General features: G+C 47.2%; 2 protein-coding genes across 6 annotated transcripts in view; one reads left to right on the top strand and one right to left on the bottom strand.

The window, feature by feature from the left end:
* The window catches only part of ASTN2 (astrotactin 2), a 911,658-nt gene that overhangs the window by 206,316 nt on the left and 683,831 nt on the right, over positions 1-21,511 (bottom strand). The gene's annotated exons all lie outside the window — the stretch shown is intronic.
* On the top strand, positions 11,034-13,866 carry TRIM32 (tripartite motif containing 32). Its single transcript, XM_059071231.2, has one exon. It carries the CDS (start codon positions 11,113-11,115, stop codon positions 13,072-13,074), a length of 1,962 nt encoding a protein of 653 aa, XP_058927214.1. The 5' UTR covers positions 11,034-11,112; the 3' UTR covers positions 13,075-13,866.

Raw genomic sequence — 21,511 nt, 5'->3', positions numbered from 1 at the left:
CATAGGGCTATCTGAGAGGCTGTCTTCTGGGCTTAAGTCCCCAGATCGTCCACCAAATAAGATATAATTCTCAACTTTTAGGTTATGCATTTTTTTCAGTCCACACAGATACACAAAGAGAGGAGAATGCCATGGAAAGCCATGGAAAGACAGAGACATACAGGGAGAAAATGACCATGTGAAGCCGAAGGCAGAGATTGGAGTTATGCTACCATAAACCAAGGAACACCTGGGGCCACCAGAAGCTGGAAGAAGGAAGGATCCTCCCTAGAGACTTCACAGAAAGCCTTGCCCCACTGCCACCTTGATGTCAGACTTCTAGCCTCCAGAACTGTGAGGGAATAAATTTCTCTGTTTTAAAACTCCCAGTCTGTGACACTTTGTTACAACTGCCCAAGCAAACTGATACAGGTGGTTTAAATGTTAAATGAAAAAAACAAAAGAAAAAGTTATGGTAAAATGCTGAATAAAGAATAAAGTACTCCACAAAGAGTATTTGTTAAATGTCTCCTCTATGAGAAAAACTAATAATGTGTCAAGGGTATGCAAAGACACAGGATTAAAAAGAGTGCATTTTCCCAGGGTGTTTATTTTACTCTGAGATTTTTGTGGGAAGCATGGTAATTAATTTAACTGGTAAGTAATTTAAACATTTTTTAAGGCAAACAGATTTTTTTTAAGAGAAAAGAAACGGTTTGTTGTTGTTGTTTTTTGAAAGCATGCTTGGACTCTAGCCCCAGACTGGCAGCAGTGCCATTAGCTCCTCTCTATGACAGTGGAAAGGTCAGTACAAAAATATGATGGGTCCTGAATGGAGACTTTGGGCTTGTAACTTTGGTTTTCATCAAACAGAGTGCTAACTCCCCACCCTGTCTAAGAAGGGGGTATAAGTGAGGTCTCAAGGCTGGGAATAAACAGTCTGACAGTAACTCTCCCATCTCCCCCACCTGCAACACAGTGGTTGGTAGAAGAAGCCGGCTTCTGTCCAGAGAGGCTCCTTGCCATTCTGGTGAAACAGGCTGCACTGTCTCCAACATGGCAGAAACCCAGGGCAGAGGGCAGTCCCTCCTTTTCGCTGGCAATGCTGCTCAGAACAGCTCATCTGAGCGTCTTTGCCTTGACAGGATCCCGATCTGTGGTCATAATGACAGGCACCATTTGCCTCGTTTTCCTTGAATTCCTAAATATCATCTCTCTTCTGAGGCTTAAAAACAAACCGTACTTAATAAAGTATCAATAGAAAGACAGCTGGTGTCGTAAAATGTGGGTAGTCTCTGGACGGTGGTTTGGAGCATGTCATGAGCCTAAGTGGCCTGGATTTGTACTCCAGCCCTGCCACTTCCCAGAAGGTGACTGCAGGCAAGCCATTTAATCCTGCTGAGCCTCGGTTGCCTCTTTTGTAAGATAAAGCTACTGATGCCTACTTGAATCATTGCTGAAAAGATTAATGGTGACATAGGACAGTATCTATGCAGTGTCCGGTATATTGCTGGTGTTCAAAACATGGTCCGCTCTCATTCGATTGACCCCACTGAGTCAGTCATTCTGCAGCTGGACTAACTCTAGGCTAGACAGGAGATGTGATTTGCCTAAGGTCACATTTCTGAGTCTGACTCACTCAGCAACTTCTGCGTGCTGGGCACAGTGCTAACAGATATGACGACCAGCAGGCAGTGTCCTTCAGGGGGTTCACAGCCCACTGGTGACATCTGCAGGGAAGTGGGTAATTAAAGTCCAACCTGGTATATGTTTTGTGAGAAATCATCAAATTGCAAGTACTTGCTGGGCATACGGTGAGCACACCCTTAATTAAATGCAAGGCACTATATAGTAATAATCTCAGTTAATCCTATAGCAAACCTCATCTCCATTTAGAAATAAAGAGGGATTTCCCTGGGGTCCCTTGGTTAAGACTCTGTGCTTCCACTGCAGGGGGCACAGGTTCCATCCCTGGTTGGTGAACTAAGATCTCTCATGCCCCATGGTGCGGCCCCCCACCCCCCATCCCCCCAAAAAAAGAAGGGCCGAGAGGTGAAGAGGCTGGGTTCTCAGAATCAGGTTCCAATCTTATCAACTTGGGGCCCTGTTATTCAATCACCTTGGCATCAGTTGATTATCTCATAGGGTCACTATGAAGACTAAATGAACTATGCACGTGAAGTGTTTAGCTGCAGCCAGACAGTTTCGTTATTGTTTTTGTTTGTTGTTTTACCGTTGTGAAGGGTCACATTATCTACCCGGGATGTCAAATCCAAGCCCATCCTCCTTCAAACTCCTTCCTACTCCTAAGCTATACTATATGGTCACCTGCAGGAGCCTGTAGTTGGCCCCAAATGACCCAGGGTCCTCGCCTGCCAACAGGCTAGACCATCGCTTACCTGCGAAGACTCTTACCCCTCCTGGCTCCCCCAAAACTAGTCTTGTCTTTGGGTCCCTGGGTAGCTTTTACAGAGGGTGTAGAGTGTGCTCTCATATCTACCTCCGCTGTCGGCCTCCCAGCTGAGTAGGAGTAAGAATCCTTCAAGAGAGCAATTTGTTCAACAGATAAACATCTCTAGGCTGCTGCGGTGTGTCACAGGGAGAATTGAGGGGCCCGAAGAGCTACCTTTCCAAGCGCGTCCAGGTTCTGTGCTTGCCCCAGAGTGTATGTTGTATTGTCCCCTTGGCCCATTTCTCAGATGGCAAAGTTGAGGTGGAGCAAGGCCTTTCTGAGAGGTGCCAAGTCTTGCCTGAGGAACACTCCTGGAGGCCAAGGTTTAGCAAAGGGGTAGCTCCCGACTTGCTGAGTGAACTTGGGCCTCAGTTTCTTTAACCGTACAACGGGGACAGGAAGCTGAACTACGTGTTCCCAGGACATCTCCTTCTTTCCAGAGGACTCGCCGCCACCCGGCCGCTGGGCCGCGAGCGCGGGCTCCACTGCCTACAAGCCCCAGCATGCCTCGGGTGGGCGGGGCGCAGTGACGGACAGGCGGCTCTGCGAATTGGCGCCCGCCAAGGGGCGCGCGTTGACGCGTGCGCAGAGCGCGGCGGGCGGGTGGGCTGGCAGCGGTGGACGCGTCGGAGCCGCGGGCGGTCAGGTAGGGGGCGGGATGGACGGTGGGGGACGCGGGACCGAGGCCGGAGTCGCGGGCGGTGGGGAACGAGCGGCGCGGGGGCCTGTACCGGCGTGCAGCGGCCGGTCCACGCCAGAATGGCAGGGTCTGGGGGACCGGATCTGAGGAGTGGGACCGGGGTGGGGGTGGGGCTGCGCGGGGGCAGGCTCGGGAGGCGGCGGGGGTCCGAGACGGGGCTGAGGAGCTCGGAAGAAATGCGGCCGGGGAGGGGAGCGAGGGAGTCTGAGTCGCGGTGCAGCATCTCGGGAGGTATGAGGTAATGTGGGGCCCTGAGGAGAGACGGGTGCAGCATCTGGGAGACGGGAGGGTATCTGAAGGCCCTGGAGGGACCAGGGGTGCAGAGTCTCGGAAATATGAAGGAATGGGGGAGCCTTGGTGAGGCTTGAGGGAATCTGGGGGCCCTAGGCTTTGGGGCGGGGGGGCGAGATCTGAGGTCAGGGAGCAGGGTCCGGGGCTATCCTCATGGCTGAGGAGGAAGCGTTTTCCCGAGTGCAATCTGGGGAAGAATGAGGGGCTGAGTTCGTGCGGGAATCAGTGGGAAGCAGTGTCCGGTGGGCAAAAAGACGAGACCTGGCTAAGGTTTGAAGCGACAGAAGACACGGGTGGGCAAAAGAGGAAGGAGCAGGGCTTGAGGGCGGGGCAGGATTCCTGATGGCATGCAGGGGGTGGAGGCTCCGCTTGAGGGAGGGCGCACATCTGAGGTCTGGGACTCGGGTGTTAAACTGTGATGCAGGGCTGAAGGCTGCAGAGGTTTGGAAACAGAGATTAAAGGATCTGTGTCAGAGGGATTCAGGGCACATGAGTGAGCAAACTGGTGAGGCTGGCAGGGTAGAGCCCAAAAGGCTGGAATTCTGTATTGTAGGAGAGTTGGGAATGGGATTTAGGAAGGGTTGAACGGTGGGGTGGAGAGGTACTGATTGGACTGTAGAAGTAAGAGACTGAATTAGAGTCGTGGATGGGTGTCTAGGGCCGCTAAAGGAATTTTCCTGAAGTCTCTGCATGGGAAGCAAAGGGAGTTCTGGGGACCCAAAGGCCTAGAAGTAATGTATGAAACTGTATGTGAGAGTGTATGAAGTTGAGCAGAGTGCAGGGGTCCAGCAAGAAAGTCGTTAAGTCTTTGAGCTCAGGACTCCTGAAGGAGCCTGACTGCCTGTGAGGGGCAGAACCTCCCTCAATTATTAGCCAGAGATCCCTTATCATGAGGCAGCCGTGGTACGACCACTGACTCTTCTCTGAACCCCAGCCCTGCTGAAAGTGGTAGGCTTGGGGGGAGGGGGGAAAGAGAGTGGTCAGTGGAATCCTAAAGCAGGAGACTCTTCAAGGTCATCTGTCCCAGCCCCCCTTTGCCTGTCCCTTCAAGCCGTGGTGACAGGTAGTGTGTGAGACTTCCAGGGGATGAGTGGAACATGATCTCACTTCTTATTTTCCTTATCAGTGATATAAGCAGATTGGATTAATCCCACACGAGGTGTTTGAACTGGGAGAGAGACAAGAAACGGGGATCTCGGATGCATTGAGCATTTAGTCCTGGGCCAAGTTCTAAAGAAATGGTTCCTAACTGGCAGTGGTTTTGTCCCCCAGGGGACATCTGGCAATGTCTGGAGCCATTTTTGGCTGTTATAGTTGGGGTGGGGAGGACTACTGGCCTCTCGTAGGTGACACCAGGGATGCTGTTGGACACCCTACAGCGCACGGAACTGTCCTCACAACAAAGAAGTATCGGGTCCGGAATGTCAGTAGTGCCAAAGTTGAACTCTACGCCAGAGTCAGATATCCCGGATTCCGATCTCGGCTCTGTCTTGAATGAGTTACTTAACCTTCCTGTGCCTGGCTCTTCATCTGTAAGATGGGGTTAATAACAGGACCTACGTCACAGATTATTGTGACGACTCAGTGAAGTCAATCAGAGTGCCTTGTGTCTGGTGCATAGTAAATGCTCAACATTTAGTCATATTTCATTTTCATATCTATTTTCTTACTCGTTTTCATAACAGCCCTACTAAGTAGGTGCTACAATATCCAGTTTTACACATAAGGAGACTAAGTCTTAGGCAGTGACTTGTCTAAGGTTCCACAGCTAGAGATGGCAAAGGTAGATTCATATTCAGATCTCTGTAATCCTGTATATTCTCTCTTCCCTTGCTTTTTTCTTTGCAGGGCCCTGCCTGGTCTTACTATCTATCTCAGCCCATTCCCCTCTAATGAAAGGATGGCCCAGTGAGTATCGCTGAGTATCAAATTGAACTGTAAAGGGAATAAATCCATCTGATTAGGTAGGGAGTAGCCCTGGACTTTGTTCTTGATTTGCTCTTAGACCAGGACCAGTGGGTAGATAAGGAGAGGATCTTGAGTTTAGCAGACAGGATGAGGTGCAGGAGACTAGAGGGTGAGGTATGGAGGCCATTGCCTTGAAAAAACACTTCATAGCAGGGACCGGGGCTGAAGGCATCCATACTCTGGAAAGTAACTCCTGTTCTGAATGATCTCTTGTGGGCTTCTTTCCCTTGGAACAGAATGACAGCATTTGCTCTGTCAACTCCAGGACTAGCTATAGCATTTCTGAGACCAGCTCAGAAACATAGTAGGACTGCATAAGAAGGCCAGAGACTTAGCTGGAATATCCACACACAGCCCTAAGGAAGATATGTAATGGATGGAAATGGAATCAGCCTGGGAATCAGAGGCTTAAAGTTCAAAATCTTTCCTCTGCTGCTAATTTACTAGGTGATCTTGGACAAGTACTTGCCCTTCTCAGCTTCAATCTATTGAAAACACGAATAGCTACCATTTATTGAGTGCTTATCGTGTGCATTATCTCAGTTAATCCTGCCAATCATCCTGCTAATAATCTAGGTGCTATTCTGCATTTTACAGATGAGAAAACTAATACGTTAAATGATTTACCCAAGTCTCCATAGCAAGTTTCAAAGCAGGGATGTGAGCCCAGATCTGTCTGACTCATAAGTTACATTACACTAGTTTTAGTAGAAAGGCTTTTTCAATACTTAAGAGTCCATACACTCATGTCTGGAGAGTGCTTGGTGGTCAAAAGTTTACAAGGCCCTTGAAGTGGATCATTGTCCATGCACACGGACGTGCTGCCTCTGTGACACTACCTCCATTAGGTTCTTCTAGTGAAACAATCAGACTAAAAATCCATTCCTAGGTACCTTTACCAACCTCTCAGCCAGAGTGCCTAGACCTAATGGTAGACTAATTAGCTAGGAAACTATAAGGCATCTTTTGCGTGGCTGTGGTTTTATGGCTGGGAGTTGACACACCTGGATTTGAATCCCACTTCTACTACTTAGCAGCTTTGAGACCTTGGACAGGTTGCTTTTCTTTGAGCCTAGTTTCCTTATTTTAAAGAGGAATAAAACATACTTCACATAGTTATTATGAGAATAAGAGGTAATGTGTAAAAGGTGCCTGACATTCGGTAAATGGCAGTTTTATGAGAGGTAGCAAATATGAGAGGATGGTGAGGCTGGAAGGGGACTGAGTATTGCTTTGCCAAATTTCATTGAACCTAAGCAGCCCCCACTGGTCTCCCCCAAATTCCCATCCCCTCTTGTACCTTTCCCAGGATCTGCTTCCTGATCCTTTAATCGAAAGCTCATGGTTAAATGTGCATATGCTGTATGCAGAGAGTAGGGTGGGTCAAGATCAGTTGGAAGTCCCCCGAGAAGACTGCTGATTTTCCCCTTGTCCTATATTCTTTGAGTCTCATTGGCAGCATTGCACATGTTTGTGGAAGATTCAGGGGATCCTTTCTAGGTCCTGCAGTTTTGGAGGAAGACAGAGGACAGACAAGTGTGTTTTTTTGTTTGTTTTTTCCAGCAAACTCTATTACTGATTTAGAGTTTTAGCTAAAGGTTTTTTTTTCGCTACAAACATGCCCTTCTGGGTTGTTTTGTGTGTCCCACAGTGGTACGGCTTTGGGGTCATGCCTGTGTTTCCTGATGAGCCCCTCCTTGCGGAGTTTATCTTAGCTGTTGGCAGGTACCTTAAATGCCCTGAGTAATGTAATGTTAAGAATCCTCTCCCACACAGAGAACTGGGTGAGTGTCAGATGAGGACCTCACTGACTTTCTTAAAATCGGCCCTGCTAGGCACTCCTGGAGAGCGACCATTGGTGGCAGGGAGATGGTTATGCACTTGCTTCGCATTCTGTTCAAATGCTGGAGGAATAAACAAAGTTTAGAAAGCTGTCATGAAAGGAAATGTGATAAGCCTTGCGAAAAACCCAGTCAAACCAGGGGGCAGTAGAAGAAGTAGGATGGACCTTTATGTCTTGTGAAAGGAAATGTAGGTGCTGTTTCACGTTTTCTAGTTTTTATGTGAACTCTGTTCCTGTCTGTTTTTGCTCAAAATTATGTCTCCCGTGTTTTCATGGGGCTGGACTCATAGTAGGTGCTCAGTGAAGATTTGTTGTTTAATTAATTTCTTAAAGTCCTGCAGTTTTGCTCATAGCTTAAGCCCCCCAAGGGGCTAACAGGTTTAGGGAATAGAGACATCTACAGAACTGTCCCATGGTGGGGATTCAGCCACTGGATGGCAGTTGGAAACCTTAGGTCATCTCTAATCCTTTGATTTTGAGAACAGATAAAACAGTCTCCAGGGAAGGTTCAGGATTTTAATTTTCGAAGTACATTATCTGATATCTTGGGTCCCGTCTGCCTTTTGAGAAGTGCCTGTTCACTCCTTCTCATTGGCTGGGTGGTAGCCACTGCCACCACTGCTACTACTAAAATCTATTTTTGATTGCATAGTTACTTTTATGCCCCTCTTGGTATTTTCTGAACAAGAGAAGTTGTGAATTCATTTGCCAGTTTCTAACATGGATATCTAGTGGCCTCAATCAAATCCCTTCAAAACTGACAGGTTGTTAATCTTTACCTGCCTTTATATGCCAGAAAAGGAAAGATTCTTCATCCTTTCAAATGCAGTTTCTAAACTAAATGCTTTGTTAATACTAGTACTAGTTGTTATAATGTTAATACTGTTGCTGATTGTTACTAAAATTATGATAAATAGCAGTTTTTCATTGCATACCTACCATTTTCCAGACTAAGCACTTTATGTGGATTATTATCACAGTAACCGTTTTATAAAGTAAGAAATCATCATCACAGTAACCTTTCTATAAAGTAAGAAAACAGGTTTAGTGAGATTAAATAACTTGCTTCCTGTCCCACAACTTGTAAATGACACGCTGATTTGATCCCAGTTCTGTCCGACTTCAAGGTTCATGGGTTTTGGTTTTTGTTCTGGTACCCTTGTTATTTATGTCATAGACTGGGGAAAGCCTAGTCGTGCCAGAAGCAGCTACATCAGGCTAGGGTGTGACTACAGAATTTTCCTGAGTCTTAGGGCAGCTAGAGCAAACAGAGCTTAAGGGGTAGATTCTCATCTGAAGCTGAATCAGAGCTGGGCTAGTATCAGTATGGGGTGTGCAGTACTAACCATGAGATCAAAGAAATCGGTGGTGGGGGGCGGGCAGTAAGCTGAGGTGAGGGGTCAAGAGTTGACAGTACAAAGCGCACAACAGGAAATACGTTCAGAGTATCAGGAAGGCAGCCAAAATTGTAAATAACATGTGGGGGGTTAATTCTGATTGGTTTTAGATTTTATAGCTGGCAGAAAATGGGCAGCTAACTTAAAGACTTGGGGTGATAAGACAATTCATACATACGTCTTTTCAAGGGAAACTGAGTTCAAATTGACTTTCCACCTGAATCCTTCTCGGTGTTAACAATAATGACCAGCTGTATCCTTCTGGAAGAGAGGGCCTGTATCTGCCGGTCCCATAGCCTCAGACCTAGAAAAGGCCTGAACCATGTGTCCCATTTCTACAACCTGGGAACACCACTTTCAGCAGGAGCCGAGCCCGATACGCAGCTATCGCCACGCCTGACGCCTTAGTGATGGGACCTCATGTTTCCTGGCAAAGCATGGCAGCTTTAGGAAAGGAATCCTTGACATTCTCTTTTGCCTCAGAGAGCCTAGTGAAGCTGCATACAGCTGAGACATTTTGGGGAATGGACGTGGGCATGGTAGATCCATTTTTTAAAGTGGATAGCTTAGACAGGGAGGCAGGAAGCTTTTTAATTGAAGGAGGTGGTATGATATTCCAGAAAACTGGAGAAAGAATTCGCTGGTATTTTTACAAGTTGGCAGACTTGTTTAATTAGCTGATCTGCAGTTGCCAGTTCTGAGAAGAACAGATGTCCCTGTGCACTGTAAAGTAACATGCTCGGGACCCAGACACCAAATGTTGCCCTCAGTCTGCTGTCCCAGATGATGGAAGAGAGAACTGAAACCATTGGTTTGGAACTGAGGAGGTTTGCATGGATCCCGAGCTGAGGTTTCTATCAGTGTTTCTATACGATTGCAGCCAGACCCAGGACATTTAAGCGTTCCGCATTCACAGCGTAGTCACATGGAGGTTCATAGTATGTGGTAATGTGTTATTCTGTTGAGGCATGGATTTGAATCACAAGAGGTTGCCAGGCTGGTGTTTGGGAGTGGGTCACTCAGCTAATAAAGCAGTCTAACCCACCCTAGAGCAGCTAAACCTCGGGCTTCTTAATTGTGGAGGCAATTCTACGCTGTTAGGCAGCATTTCTCAGAGTATGGTAAGTGTTGTATGACGGAGGGGAAAAAAAAAAAAAGCTTGAAGTAATGTTGGGTTAAATAAAGTTAAAGATATCTGTACCGCGTGGTTCTACCGTGTTTGCAACATGTGACCTTGAGCCAGTTTTTCTGAGCCTTAGCTTCCTCATCTGTAAAATAGGTTAATGAAAATAGTACTTACATCATAGGGTCACTATGAGTATTAAATGAGATTAAGTATATGGAGCATCTAGCATGGTACCTAGCACACAGTACGCACTAGATGTATAGTCTTTTCTTTCCAGTAGAAGGAAAGTGGGGTTTCAGGGAGGTTGGATTGACTTTAGACAGATTGTGCATGTCTGCTCCTGAATATCTGTCAGACTGTGATACAAAGCTAAATATGGGGAAATCTGTAACACGTATGTCCGCGCTGACTCCCCTTCTTCTATATGGGTGGAGAAAGAATTCATGACATTTGCAAAGCTTTTCTCAGCTTGCCGCATTGCCCTTAAAACCAAGCTAACTGGTCTTCCTCCTGCTCCCTCTCGATGGTTGACCGTCTGCAGGTCACAAGACTGCACAGGTGCAGCTGTAGGATTTGCATGTAAGAAGGGCTGAATTTATCCTTGTGCCTCACCTTGCTGGATCTGTTCATTCTTATTTTGGGTATAAACTGACATTGACATGAGGCTGCAGAGAGAGCACTGAGCTCTCTGTGGTTCTACTTCATGAGCATATGTGGATCGAGGAGGGTGGGAGCATTCGCGGCATGTACTGCTTGTAGGAGGGGGTATTTCAGGCCCAAACTAAGTCCCTGCTAAGGGGCTACCATTTCTCAAATCATCCGGGCTCGAGTCTTTGGCTGTCGTAGCTCTGCCACTTCCCCACCCCAATCCACTCAGCTAACGAATCTTAGCGATCGTGCTTATGGAATATTTGCTCAAATGCATCTTCCTTCCATTCCCACCACCTGCTCCCGAGTTCAGGCTGCCTGTAACTTTCGCCAGGCAGTTTTGCAGTATCTTCCAGACTAGTTTCTCTGCCTTTTCCCCCACTCCATTCAAGCTTTGCTCATATGAGTTCCCGGCTCCAAAACATGCGTTGTTTCTCTGTGTTCATCAGAATGAAGTTCCAAGGTGTCATTTTGGCTCTGAAGACTCCTTATCGCCATTCCCCAATTTACCTTTCCAAACCAGTCGGTGACTGAACTGAGTGACGGCAGCCATTCTCTAAATGTTTCTTGAGTGGAGTGATCTAACGCGTAGAGGCAGTGGAGTGACGGCTTCCTTTTCTCTTTGGCAGGATCCAACCCTCTGGGGCGTGAACACTAAGCTGTTCCGTCCTGGGCTGGGCTCGCAGAGGCCCCTGCGAAGCGACAGCAATGGCGGCGGCGGCGGCTTCTCACCTGAACCTGGACGCCCTGCGGGAAGTGCTGGAGTGCCCCATCTGCATGGAGTCCTTCACAGAGGAGCAGCTGCGGCCCAAGCTCCTGCACTGTGGCCACACCATCTGCCGCCAGTGCCTGGAGAAGCTGCTGGCCAGTAGCATCAATGGGGTCCGCTGCCCCTTTTGCAGCAAGATTACCCGCATAACCAGCCTGAGCCAGCTGACGGACAACCTGACGGTGCTGAAGATCCTCGACACGGCTGGGCTCAGCGAGGCCGTGGGGCTGCTCATGTGCCGGTCGTGCGGGCGGCGGCTGCCCCGGCAGTTCTGCCGGAGCTGCGGCGTGGTGTTATGCGAGCCCTGCCGGGAGGCGGACCACCCACCTCCCGGCCACTGTACGCTCCCTGTCAAAGAAGCAGCGGAGGAGCGGCGTCGGGCCTTTGGAGAGAAGCTGGCCCGTCTGCGGGAGCTTATGGGGGAGCTGCAGCGCCGGAAGGCAGCCTTGGAAGGGGTCTCCAGGGACCTGCAGGCGCGGTATAAAGCAGTCCTCCAGGAGTACGGGCACGAGGAGCGCAGGGTCCAGGAAGAGCTGGCTCGCTCTCGGAAGTTCTTCACAGGCTCTTTGGCCGAGGTTGAAAAGTCTAACAGTCAGGCGGTGGAGGAGCAGAGTTACCTGCTGAACATCGCCGAGGTGCAGGCCGTGTCTCGCTGCGACTACTTCCTGGCCAAGATCAAGCAGGCAGACGTGGCACTGCTGGAAGAGACAGCGGACGAGGAGGAGCCAGAGCTCACCGCCAGCCTGCCCCGCGAGCTCACCCTGCAGGACGTGGAGCTCCTTAAGGTCGGCCACGTCGGCCCCCTCCAAGTCGGGCAGGCGGCTAAGAAGCCCCGTACGGTCAGCATGGAAGACTCCTGGGCCATGGAGGCTGCAGCCTCTGCTGCCTCTCCCTCTGTCACGTTTAGAGAGATGGACATGAGCCCTGAGGAAGTGGCCGCTAGCCCTAAGGCCTCGCCTGCTAAGCAGCGGGGTTCTGACGCAGCCGCCAACATCCAGCAGTGCCTCTTTCTCAAGAAGATGGGGGCCAAAGGCAGCACTCCGGGCATGTTCAACCTCCCAGTCAGTCTCTTCGTGACCAGTCAAGGCGAAGTGCTGGTTGCCGACCGCGGCAACTACCGTATACAAGTCTTTACCCGCAAAGGCTTTTTGAAGGAGATCCGCCGCAGCCCCAGTGGCATCGACAGCTTTGTGCTGAGCTTCCTTGGGGCTGACTTGCCCAATCTCACTCCTCTCTCGGTTGCCATGAACTGCCAAGGGCTGATTGGCGTGACTGACAGCTACGACAACTCCCTCAAGGTGTACACCTTGGATGGCCACTGCGTGGCCTGTCACAGGAGCCAGCTGAGCAAGCCCTGGGGCATCACAGCCCTTCCGTCTGGCCAGTTTGTGGTAACTGATGTGGAAGGTGGAAAGCTCTGGTGCTTCACTGTTGACCGAGGAGCAGGGGTGGTCAAGTACAGCTGCCTGTGCAGCGCCGTGCGGCCCAAGTTTGTCACCTGCGACGCCGAGGGCACCGTCTACTTCACCCAGGGCCTGGGCCTCAATCTGGAGAGCCGGCAGAATGAGCACCACCTGGAGGGCGGCTTCTCCATCGGCTCCGTGGGCCCCGATGGGCAGCTGGGCCGCCAGATTAGCCACTTCTTCTCGGAGAACGAGGATTTCCGCTGCATCGCTGGCATGTGTGTGGATGCCCGTGGCGACCTCATCGTGGCTGACAGCAGTCGCAAAGAAATCCTCCACTTCCCTAAGGGTGGGGGCCACAGTGTCCTTATCCGAGAGGGACTCACCTGTCCAGTGGGCATCGCCCTGACACCCAAGGGGCAGCTGCTGGTCCTGGACTGTTGGGATCACTGCATCAAGATTTACAGCTACCATCTGAGAAGATACTCTACCCCCTAGGGGCCGGGAAATAGCAGTTTCTTCTGCCCCCTCCCCCGCCCCAAGCGACTCGCCTTCCCTATTCCTTGGTTGTTGGTGGTGCTGTAGTGTAGACTTGGCCTGTGTCCCGATTCCAGCTGGCTAGTCCTAGAAGTTTAGAAGCTCCGTCTTCTGGTGTTTTTCATTTGCATTCTCTCCTCGCCTAGGTTTAGAGCTTTAACACATGCGTTACCCCAAATAGGACGCGTGATATGAGGTTAGCGGATGTTTAATTAGAACTTAGGCACTTCTAAGGCTTCAGCAGAGAGCCTCTTTCCCCTGTATTTGAAATGTTCCCGTGTATTGAACCCTTGTTGATTTTCCTCCCTTTTGGCTTTGTTAACTCTGGTCCGTTACTCCTCCCTATTGTAACATGCTCCATCTGTGACACTTGCTCTTCAGCTCCGCTGCATTTAGTGTGCATGCATTTCGTGGGGCCTCCTCTACCTTTCAGTGACACTTCAGACATCGTATTCCCGTGGCTTGATGTCTCAGGTCTGCCCACCTTTACCAGTGTGAAAGACCATTCATTTAGTGCCACCATGGGAGCTATACAGTCCCTTTGGGAAGCAGCACCTCTTGGCTCTGGGGGTTTTGTGCCGTCTTGGATTGGTCTGTACTTGCAGGTGTGACAGAGAATGGATCGACCCTCGTTGGTGTTGAAGGCTTTAGCCTGCAAATCGCTTGCCTCGTAAAGGAGCGTGTGGATTGGAATTATGCCAAAGCATAGGAAGTTGGAAATAAACAAAAATAAATGCTAATATAGTCAGCAAACGTTCTTGACTATTCTCTAGAGCGCATCAGTTTTCATATTACCTCTCCCCACCGACCTGTGCTAGGAGTTGTCTGTGGAACTGTACAACACGGGCCACGGCCAACAAAGTGGGGAAGTGGACACATCTCATTTTCATTGCTAAAGCAACACTGTTTGGTCCTTATTCTGTATTTTCCTCAAGTCGGTGCATAATATTTGGCTTGGGGATTTATTTCCATTCCTCTGTCAAGCATTAACTAATTGATAATTATTTCTTCATCCCTGGTATTCACGTCTTTTAATTAAATATGGAATTTGGGAGGTGAGGGGAGGGGTAAGTTGTACCTTGCCGCTTTGCTTCCACGTCTGACACTGCATTCTCTGAGAGTAGTACGAATCTACCTGGGTCAAAATTCAGCAAAGAGCACTATTATGTAAAGATAATCCAAAACTTACTTCCACATACACGTGTACAGAATCAGCCCCCAAGGTCTCCAGTCACCAACACCCTGTTCTAAACTCAGCCTCCACCGTCTGCTTTATCCTTATAATTACAGTTCAACAAAGGAAGAAACTTGTGCTTTTAGGAAGCCCAGAAGTGGGTGAGGGGCTTTGTGACAAGGTTCCTCAGGCTTTGGTGTTTACCAAGCAACATATCTCTTACTCTGGGTGCAGGGCTGATGGCAAGCCAAAAAACTATTACCTTGCTTTCACAGATGCAAAATCTGCTAAGCCGAGCTGCTCAAAATTGGTTCTTTGGTGGTGGTGGTGCTTTTTTGGCCTCTCGTGTGATAGCTGCCAAAGGATAGGAAAGGAGCTAATTGAAATGATGTTGAACTGGTCTGTCTTGTGCTTTTCACCTGAAGAAAGCCCCATGTTCTGATTATGAAATTGCATCCGATTTCTAAAGATTGTATAATTGAGAGGAAATTGATCCAATTAAAAGTGCATCACAAATGACTCCACTAGTCGTTAGAGCCACTTTATCTGTGGTAGCACCTGGAAGCAGGAGATCTATCTTTGCTGTCAGCGGGGGACTTGCTGAGGCAATAATGGTGGCCGAGGCCTTTGGCACAAGGTTTGCAGCAGAGATATGGATGTAACGTTATGGGCTGGCTTGACATAAGCAGTGCCAGGAAACCTCCAGCTGCCTATGCTTTTGGAAGGAAGTGCTGTCACCGTTGGCATTCAGCATTTAGGTCTAACCCATCTCTGAACCACACTCATGCCTTGGCCTTCAAATGCGGCAGGTATCTGCTGGCTCAGAATGGAAATAAATGTGGTCTGAATGTTTTTGTTCCTTTGATGTGAATATTTTAGGCTGTGCCGAGTACAGTCAATTTTTCAATCTACCAAGTTGACTAAACTGCAGAGTATAGCCTCAAGAAACTGATTTGCTCAATGATAGCCGTTGTTTGTTTTGTTGTTGTTGTTTTCTCTTTTTAAGCAGTAATACCTTTATTCAGATAAAGTCTTACATGCAAGTCAATTATGTAATAAATCAAAGTGCAGCCGCACTGGTTGAAGCAGGCCTGTGGGCCTGGAGAACAGGCTTATCCCCTCACCTAACCTGTGTACAATTGCAAAACTCGTGAATCTACAGAACACTTTCTGAAAACCACGAAACTACAGCATCGCTTATCTTCCAGTTCCATCTTATTAGCCATATGGCCATGGGCCAAGTCACTTACCCCTTCCTCTTCTGGAAAATGATGTCTCCATGACGGGTGTAAGATGTGAGAGAGTAGATGTTAAAATGCCCGCTACAGTCCTTGGCATTCTCAACCAGTGAGAGCTATTATCTTCTTCTGGTGAGTCGTTCAAAAGAGTGGGGTTGGGTTGTCCAACCACTCCGAATAATACCTTCCATCTTTCCTACTGTTACAGGTTCCTATTTGCCAATCAAAACCTTTCTCAGGCATTTCCTCCCACCAGCCGTAAGTCTTCAAATAAATCTGGTCACCTGTTCCTTTTTACTGTCACTCTACCTATTTCATGTTTGTATTATTATATAATTTACTGTGCTGCAATTATTTGCCCATATATTTCAGCTTTATTGAGGGTTAGCTTTAATCTCTAGCTAAGAGCACATAGCATGGTGCCTAATACACAGTATGTCCTCAGTCAGTTATTTAATTGGCTGTTATTTATATGACTTGGTGATGGTAGGCCCTCCGGTAACACCCTCACATTGGCTAAAAGATAAAGGCAGACAAATGACTTATAGGTTCATTAACTCCCTGCTTTCCATGATCATTCTGAGTAATTATATAGAATTTAATGTTTTGGAGCAATGACTCATTCAATATTGAGTACCTACTGTGAGCCCAGTACTATGCCAGGTGTTCAGACAATTTTAAAAAATGGTAAGTACTATTAATGTGTCTACTTTCTCGTAAGTTATTTCACAGTCTTTCTAAAGTATTTGGAATTGTATTCCATTGCCCTGGGCTTCCTCAAAAGCCAGGAATAGGCACTATGTGGATGATTGTGGGGGTCAATCCCAGTGTGCCCTCCAGCCTGAGATAAGTCCACAGACAGCCACTCCATTATTCCAATCAGCAGGATAAACTTGGCTTGAGTCTGTGTTCCTGTGGGTAAGACAAGTAACGCTTAAAGCAGTTGTACTTTTAGTCTAGTACTAATTAATGGCTTCTTAAAAGTGAAGTGTTACCAGCTCTCTAGGAGGGAAATGGAAGGCAAAGTCTAGTATGAAACTCAGGGCTCTACCTTATACCTGATTAGGCTGCTGATTTGCACTCAGGACGTGCAGCTCCTCAAGGGATCACAAAACAAATTACAGGTAAGAAACAGCGGATGCCTGGATGAATTTTACAAGCAGGCAGTGGTAAGGTAGGAGGGTGTTTAGCAAAATACTTACACTCCAGAACTTGGGCTGTACCTTGTCGATATCTTTAATATTCATGGTACTCTGACTAAGTCTGAAGTTAGGCAGCTCTGGGACGGGCAATGCATTCTAGTGGGAAAGCCACCGGGCTTGGTCTGGATCTGAATCACAGCTCTAAGTCTTTACTAGCTATGTGGCCTCAGATGATCACCATACCTCCGCATCGGTTTCCCTGTCTATAAAATAAGAAAGTTGGGTCAGATCATCACTAAAATCCTTTCTCGCTCTATGATTTTAATTATTTTACCAAATCGAATTGTGGTTGAGTTTGCCCCCAATGTTTTTGCATAATTTTGCTGTAATTGTATCGTGTTTACATTAGAGTAGTAGAAAGAAACTGTAACTTTGTAATCAGCCCCACCCCGGTCCAATTGCTTACTCTAGCCCAACTATTGTGACCCGGGGCCACTTGCGAACTACTGCCACTCTGTTGAGCTACTGTTTCCTCATCTTGTAAAAGGAAATGACAGTTTTAAAGGGCTGTTGTGAGAATTAAAATACACTAATGGGACAGTATGTATAAAAGGACCTAATTCAGAAAATGTGATGTGCCCAGAAAATGTGATTTCCACTGTAGGGGGCAAAGACCTCCTTTCCCTCTTGGTGAACTGATGCAAATTTCTCATGTTAACACTGGGGGAGATTTCAGACCTGCGTTGGTGATTCAGCCACACTGCTCAGCTTCTTAATTTAAAAGCCTATGGGAAGAAGAGTGGGATTGCCGGAGGGGCAGAGGCAAAACGTTCACAGCAATGTATCCCACTAGGAAAGCTGCACCTAAAACCTAAAGGCTAATTATTTGATTAAAGTAATTAGGATGGCATCTTGACTTTTGGCAGAAACATGCATGTTTAGTTATTCCTGTAAATGGCTAGCATAAAGGGATTTTTCCCTCCAGGTCAACATTCATTAACCCAAACAATTACAAAATTTAAAATGAGCCATAAATCTCATTGTCAGGTGGAGGTAATATAACATATTGTAGTTAAAACTTGGGCTTTGTAAGCCTGGGGCTGGGTGGGGGCGGGGGATGGGTTGGTGGCGAGTTCAGTCTTGGTTCCTCCCCTTAAGTAGTTCTATGACCACTGAGTCATTTAGCCTCTCAGCGTCAGTTTCCTCAGATAATCAAATGATACTGTTTAGTGCATTGTTCTGAAGAAACGATGGATGTAAAACACTTAGCAGACTTTCAGACATTTCATAAACTTTCAGTAGTGCTCAGTATCAATATTATAGTAAATTAAATGTATGATAAGATTACCCATATTTTTTGTGATAGAAGGATTATATAAAACTGGTGAGGAAAACATTTATTTCCCTCAAAGGAAAATTATTTAGTAACTCACTGAAATCCTGAGCATAAACACAAGGAGTTTGTGTGACTGCAAGTCAAATGCATGTCTTTCCTAGAAAAATAAACCCAGGATTTGCTTTTGGTGATTTACTCAGTTTACCTAGCTATAACTAAAATGCCACTGTATATTTTCACAGAATATTAAGATTTAATTTCATTCTTTCATTTATTCATTCACTTACTCATTAGACATATATGACATCTACTGTTTTTTATTAATAGCAGTAATTATATGAGTAATGGATGCAAAGATGACTCGGTCATGAACCCTGCAGTCAGGTAGCTTGTAGCCTGGCAGGAGAAGATAAGGATTGTAAAAAATAATACAAATATACAAAAGAATAAGATAAACGGTGCAAGATGGAGATAGAGTGCCAGGTGTTTAAGAAAAGACTGCTTCTGGTTGAGAGGATCTGGTTCCTGAAGGGCCTTGCAAGTAGAGGGAGTGTCATGAACACAGGTACAACATACCAGGGAAGAGTGAGAAGCTGGTACCAGCAGGAAGTTCGGCATTAAAGCAATTCAAAGGTCAAAAGTCGTCCATTTCTCCATGACCCTTCAAGTAACAATGCAAGTGGTTCTCTTTTTCCTGTCCTAAGCCATATCATTTACTCCTATCAGTAATCACGGCTCAAGGAGGCTTCATTCGTAGGGAACTGGTAGGGTATGAATCAGAATCTCCTTGGAGACCTGAGGGAGACCAAGGTGGAGCAAGATGGTGTCCTTTGAAAGTACACCTCCCCGCGCCCCCCCACCCCCCGATATTCTAACATACCTCCTTACTGGGAATGCCTGATGACACTGTCTCAGGGAAAATAATAATAAGAATAATAAAATCCTGAAATAATATCCAGTTGCTCCCCCTCAAAAGCCTAAGCCAAATGAGTTCTGCAATTGCGGCGACATAACTTTGTACTAGACTGCCTTTTCGATGTTTGCTGTTGACAGCTTTCAAAACCCACCATTCTCACTTTATCTTCTGCCCTATGTCTGGACATGCTACTAAGAAAGTTCAAGTACTTCCACCTTTAGTGCCAGTGGGATGTCCCAACCACACAAGTCCTAGCCCCTGCATGGGAGTCCTCACCCCAGCCCCGGCTTCAAGCCACCATGAAAACCAATGTGGCCTCCTTTTCCCGCTCTCAAGCTATTTCTGGACCTGCTTGGTAGCCCACATTGCTCTCTTGCCAGAAACCCTCATCATGTGAGTTCGAAATCTTTTCATAGCCACTTGGTGGATATATAGCATCATCAGTCTCAACACCTGAACCACGTTTTGGGTGGGTCCCCCTCTTCTCTGTGGGATAACCGCACAACTGGCACAATAAGCAGCGTTAGGCAATGACCGCCATTCCAGGGGCTCTCTACTCTCTTGCTTTGGTTTGCTAACTGGCTAGCTTTTCTGAGGCACTGCCTGCTGGCAACCCTGTGCTTTAAGCTGTGCGGCTTGTGCTGCATTTGCTGAGCCCTACCACGCCTCTCTGATAGGCTTAACGGAACTGAGTTGGAAGATAACGAGAATTGGCGTTAAGGGGCGGGAGCGAAGTGGCCCTGGGTCATGTGTCTTGGCCCAGATCTATCTGTGTCTCAGATGGAATCGTGTGTCTAGATTCCAGCATAAGCTGTGACTTCAGGGGAATGACTCTTGCCCTGTGGCTACTGGTTGGTTGTCTCAACCAGGCATCGCCCCCATTCTATTAAGTGCTCAGGGAAATACTGATACCTTACGCTCTATATTGGGTCTGTCGGTGGGGGTTCACGTGCAGGAAGAGGAGTCACCTTGTGGAGCGTGTGGTCTACACTCTAAAAGCAGATGGCTCACTAGGACTCTACAGAACGTCTTTGCTGCTGCTGTGTCACTGCTGGCCAAAACAAAAGATCCTGATCTTCAGGGTTATAGAGAAGAGCATCCATGGTTCCCCTGTGGCATAGCTGAGGGGTTAATTCAAATTCAGTTTAAGCCCAGGATCCTTAAACCCTATGAAGGTTAGTGCCATGGGGGAGACCCTAATCCTGATGACACAGATTCGCGATTCTGGAGGAAGAAACTTATGAGTAAGGTAGCGAGGACTCCCACCGGCCCCTCACCACAAAACTATATACAGTAACCAGCAAAAGAAAAACAAACAGTGAATACAGGAGGAGGAGACAACAAACTCAAATAGAGGTCACAAATTTGACCCAATTAGAATTCCAAAATTTACTAAAAGAATTTATACAAAAAAACAACTTCAGGCTTCCCTGGTGGCGCAGTGGTTGAGAATCCGCCTGCCGATGCATGGGACACGGGTTCGTGCCCTGGTCCGGGAAGATCCCACATGCCGTGGAGCGGCTGGGCCCGTGAGCCATGGCCGCTGAGCCTATGCATCCGGAGCCTGTGCTCCGCAACGGGAGAGGCCACAACAGTGAGAGGCCCGCGAACCACAAAAAACAACAAACAAACAAACAAACAAAAAACAACTTCGAAGATTGCTAATTGGTTTTTGTGCCTCGGTAACCTAAACTCTGAACCAGCTTTTAACATCTGCTGAAATGCACTAATTACTAAACTTTCATGGCTTTAATCAAAACTGGGGCTCAAATTAAGATTTACATGTGGGAATTCCCCTAAATTTAAACAAGGTACGCCCTATAATCTTAAGGGAGTTACTAAGGACATTTCAGGATATGTAAGGAAGACAAATAGGTAGACCTCACCTTAATCATCAGAACTAATGCCTTGCCTGAATTCTCCACAGCCATAACACCCACTACCTTGACATATTCCATAAGGACTATGGCTGCTCTGACCCAATGAGTAATACATTAAAATTGAATTAAGTTTTGGTACTTACAATTGGCTTACCAAAACGGGGCCACATGGACCCTGCCCTCCCCCATCAGTTAAAATAGTTAACATGGCCCATTTTAAACAGAACCTTTGAGGTTTAAAATCCATATACAAGACCTATTTAGAAAAGGAGTGATTCTCCCCACTGCTTCATTATTTAACAGCCTAGTTTACCCTGTTCTTAAACCTGAATGGAACCTCACAGTGGATTACTGCAACCATTAATGCTTCCATACCAATTACTGAAATAATAAATTCCATCCAGTCAATAACCGGCTAATACTCTGCACTCATAGACTTGGCTAATATGTCATGTTCAGTGCCTATTTCAACAGCCTCTCACACATAGTTTGCCTTCAACTTCAAAAGGGACACAATCCCCCTTTACCTGGCTACCCGTGAGGTACCTCAAGAGCCGTGCCTTCACACACAGTCTTTACAGACAAGATCTTAATGCAACCAACTTTCTCCAGGAGCACGGTAATGCCATCACACTGATCACACCCTCTTGCAAAGACATCAATTTGACACGCTCCTTGAGGACATACAAACATACACAAAATAACTCACAAA

This window comes from Kogia breviceps, chromosome 8, assembly GCF_026419965.1.
Source record: "Kogia breviceps isolate mKogBre1 chromosome 8, mKogBre1 haplotype 1, whole genome shotgun sequence".
NCBI lineage: Eukaryota > Metazoa > Chordata > Mammalia > Artiodactyla > Physeteridae > Kogia > Kogia breviceps.
Note: the sequence above shows the minus strand (reverse complement) of the source record. Positions and strands in the feature narration are given on the sequence as shown.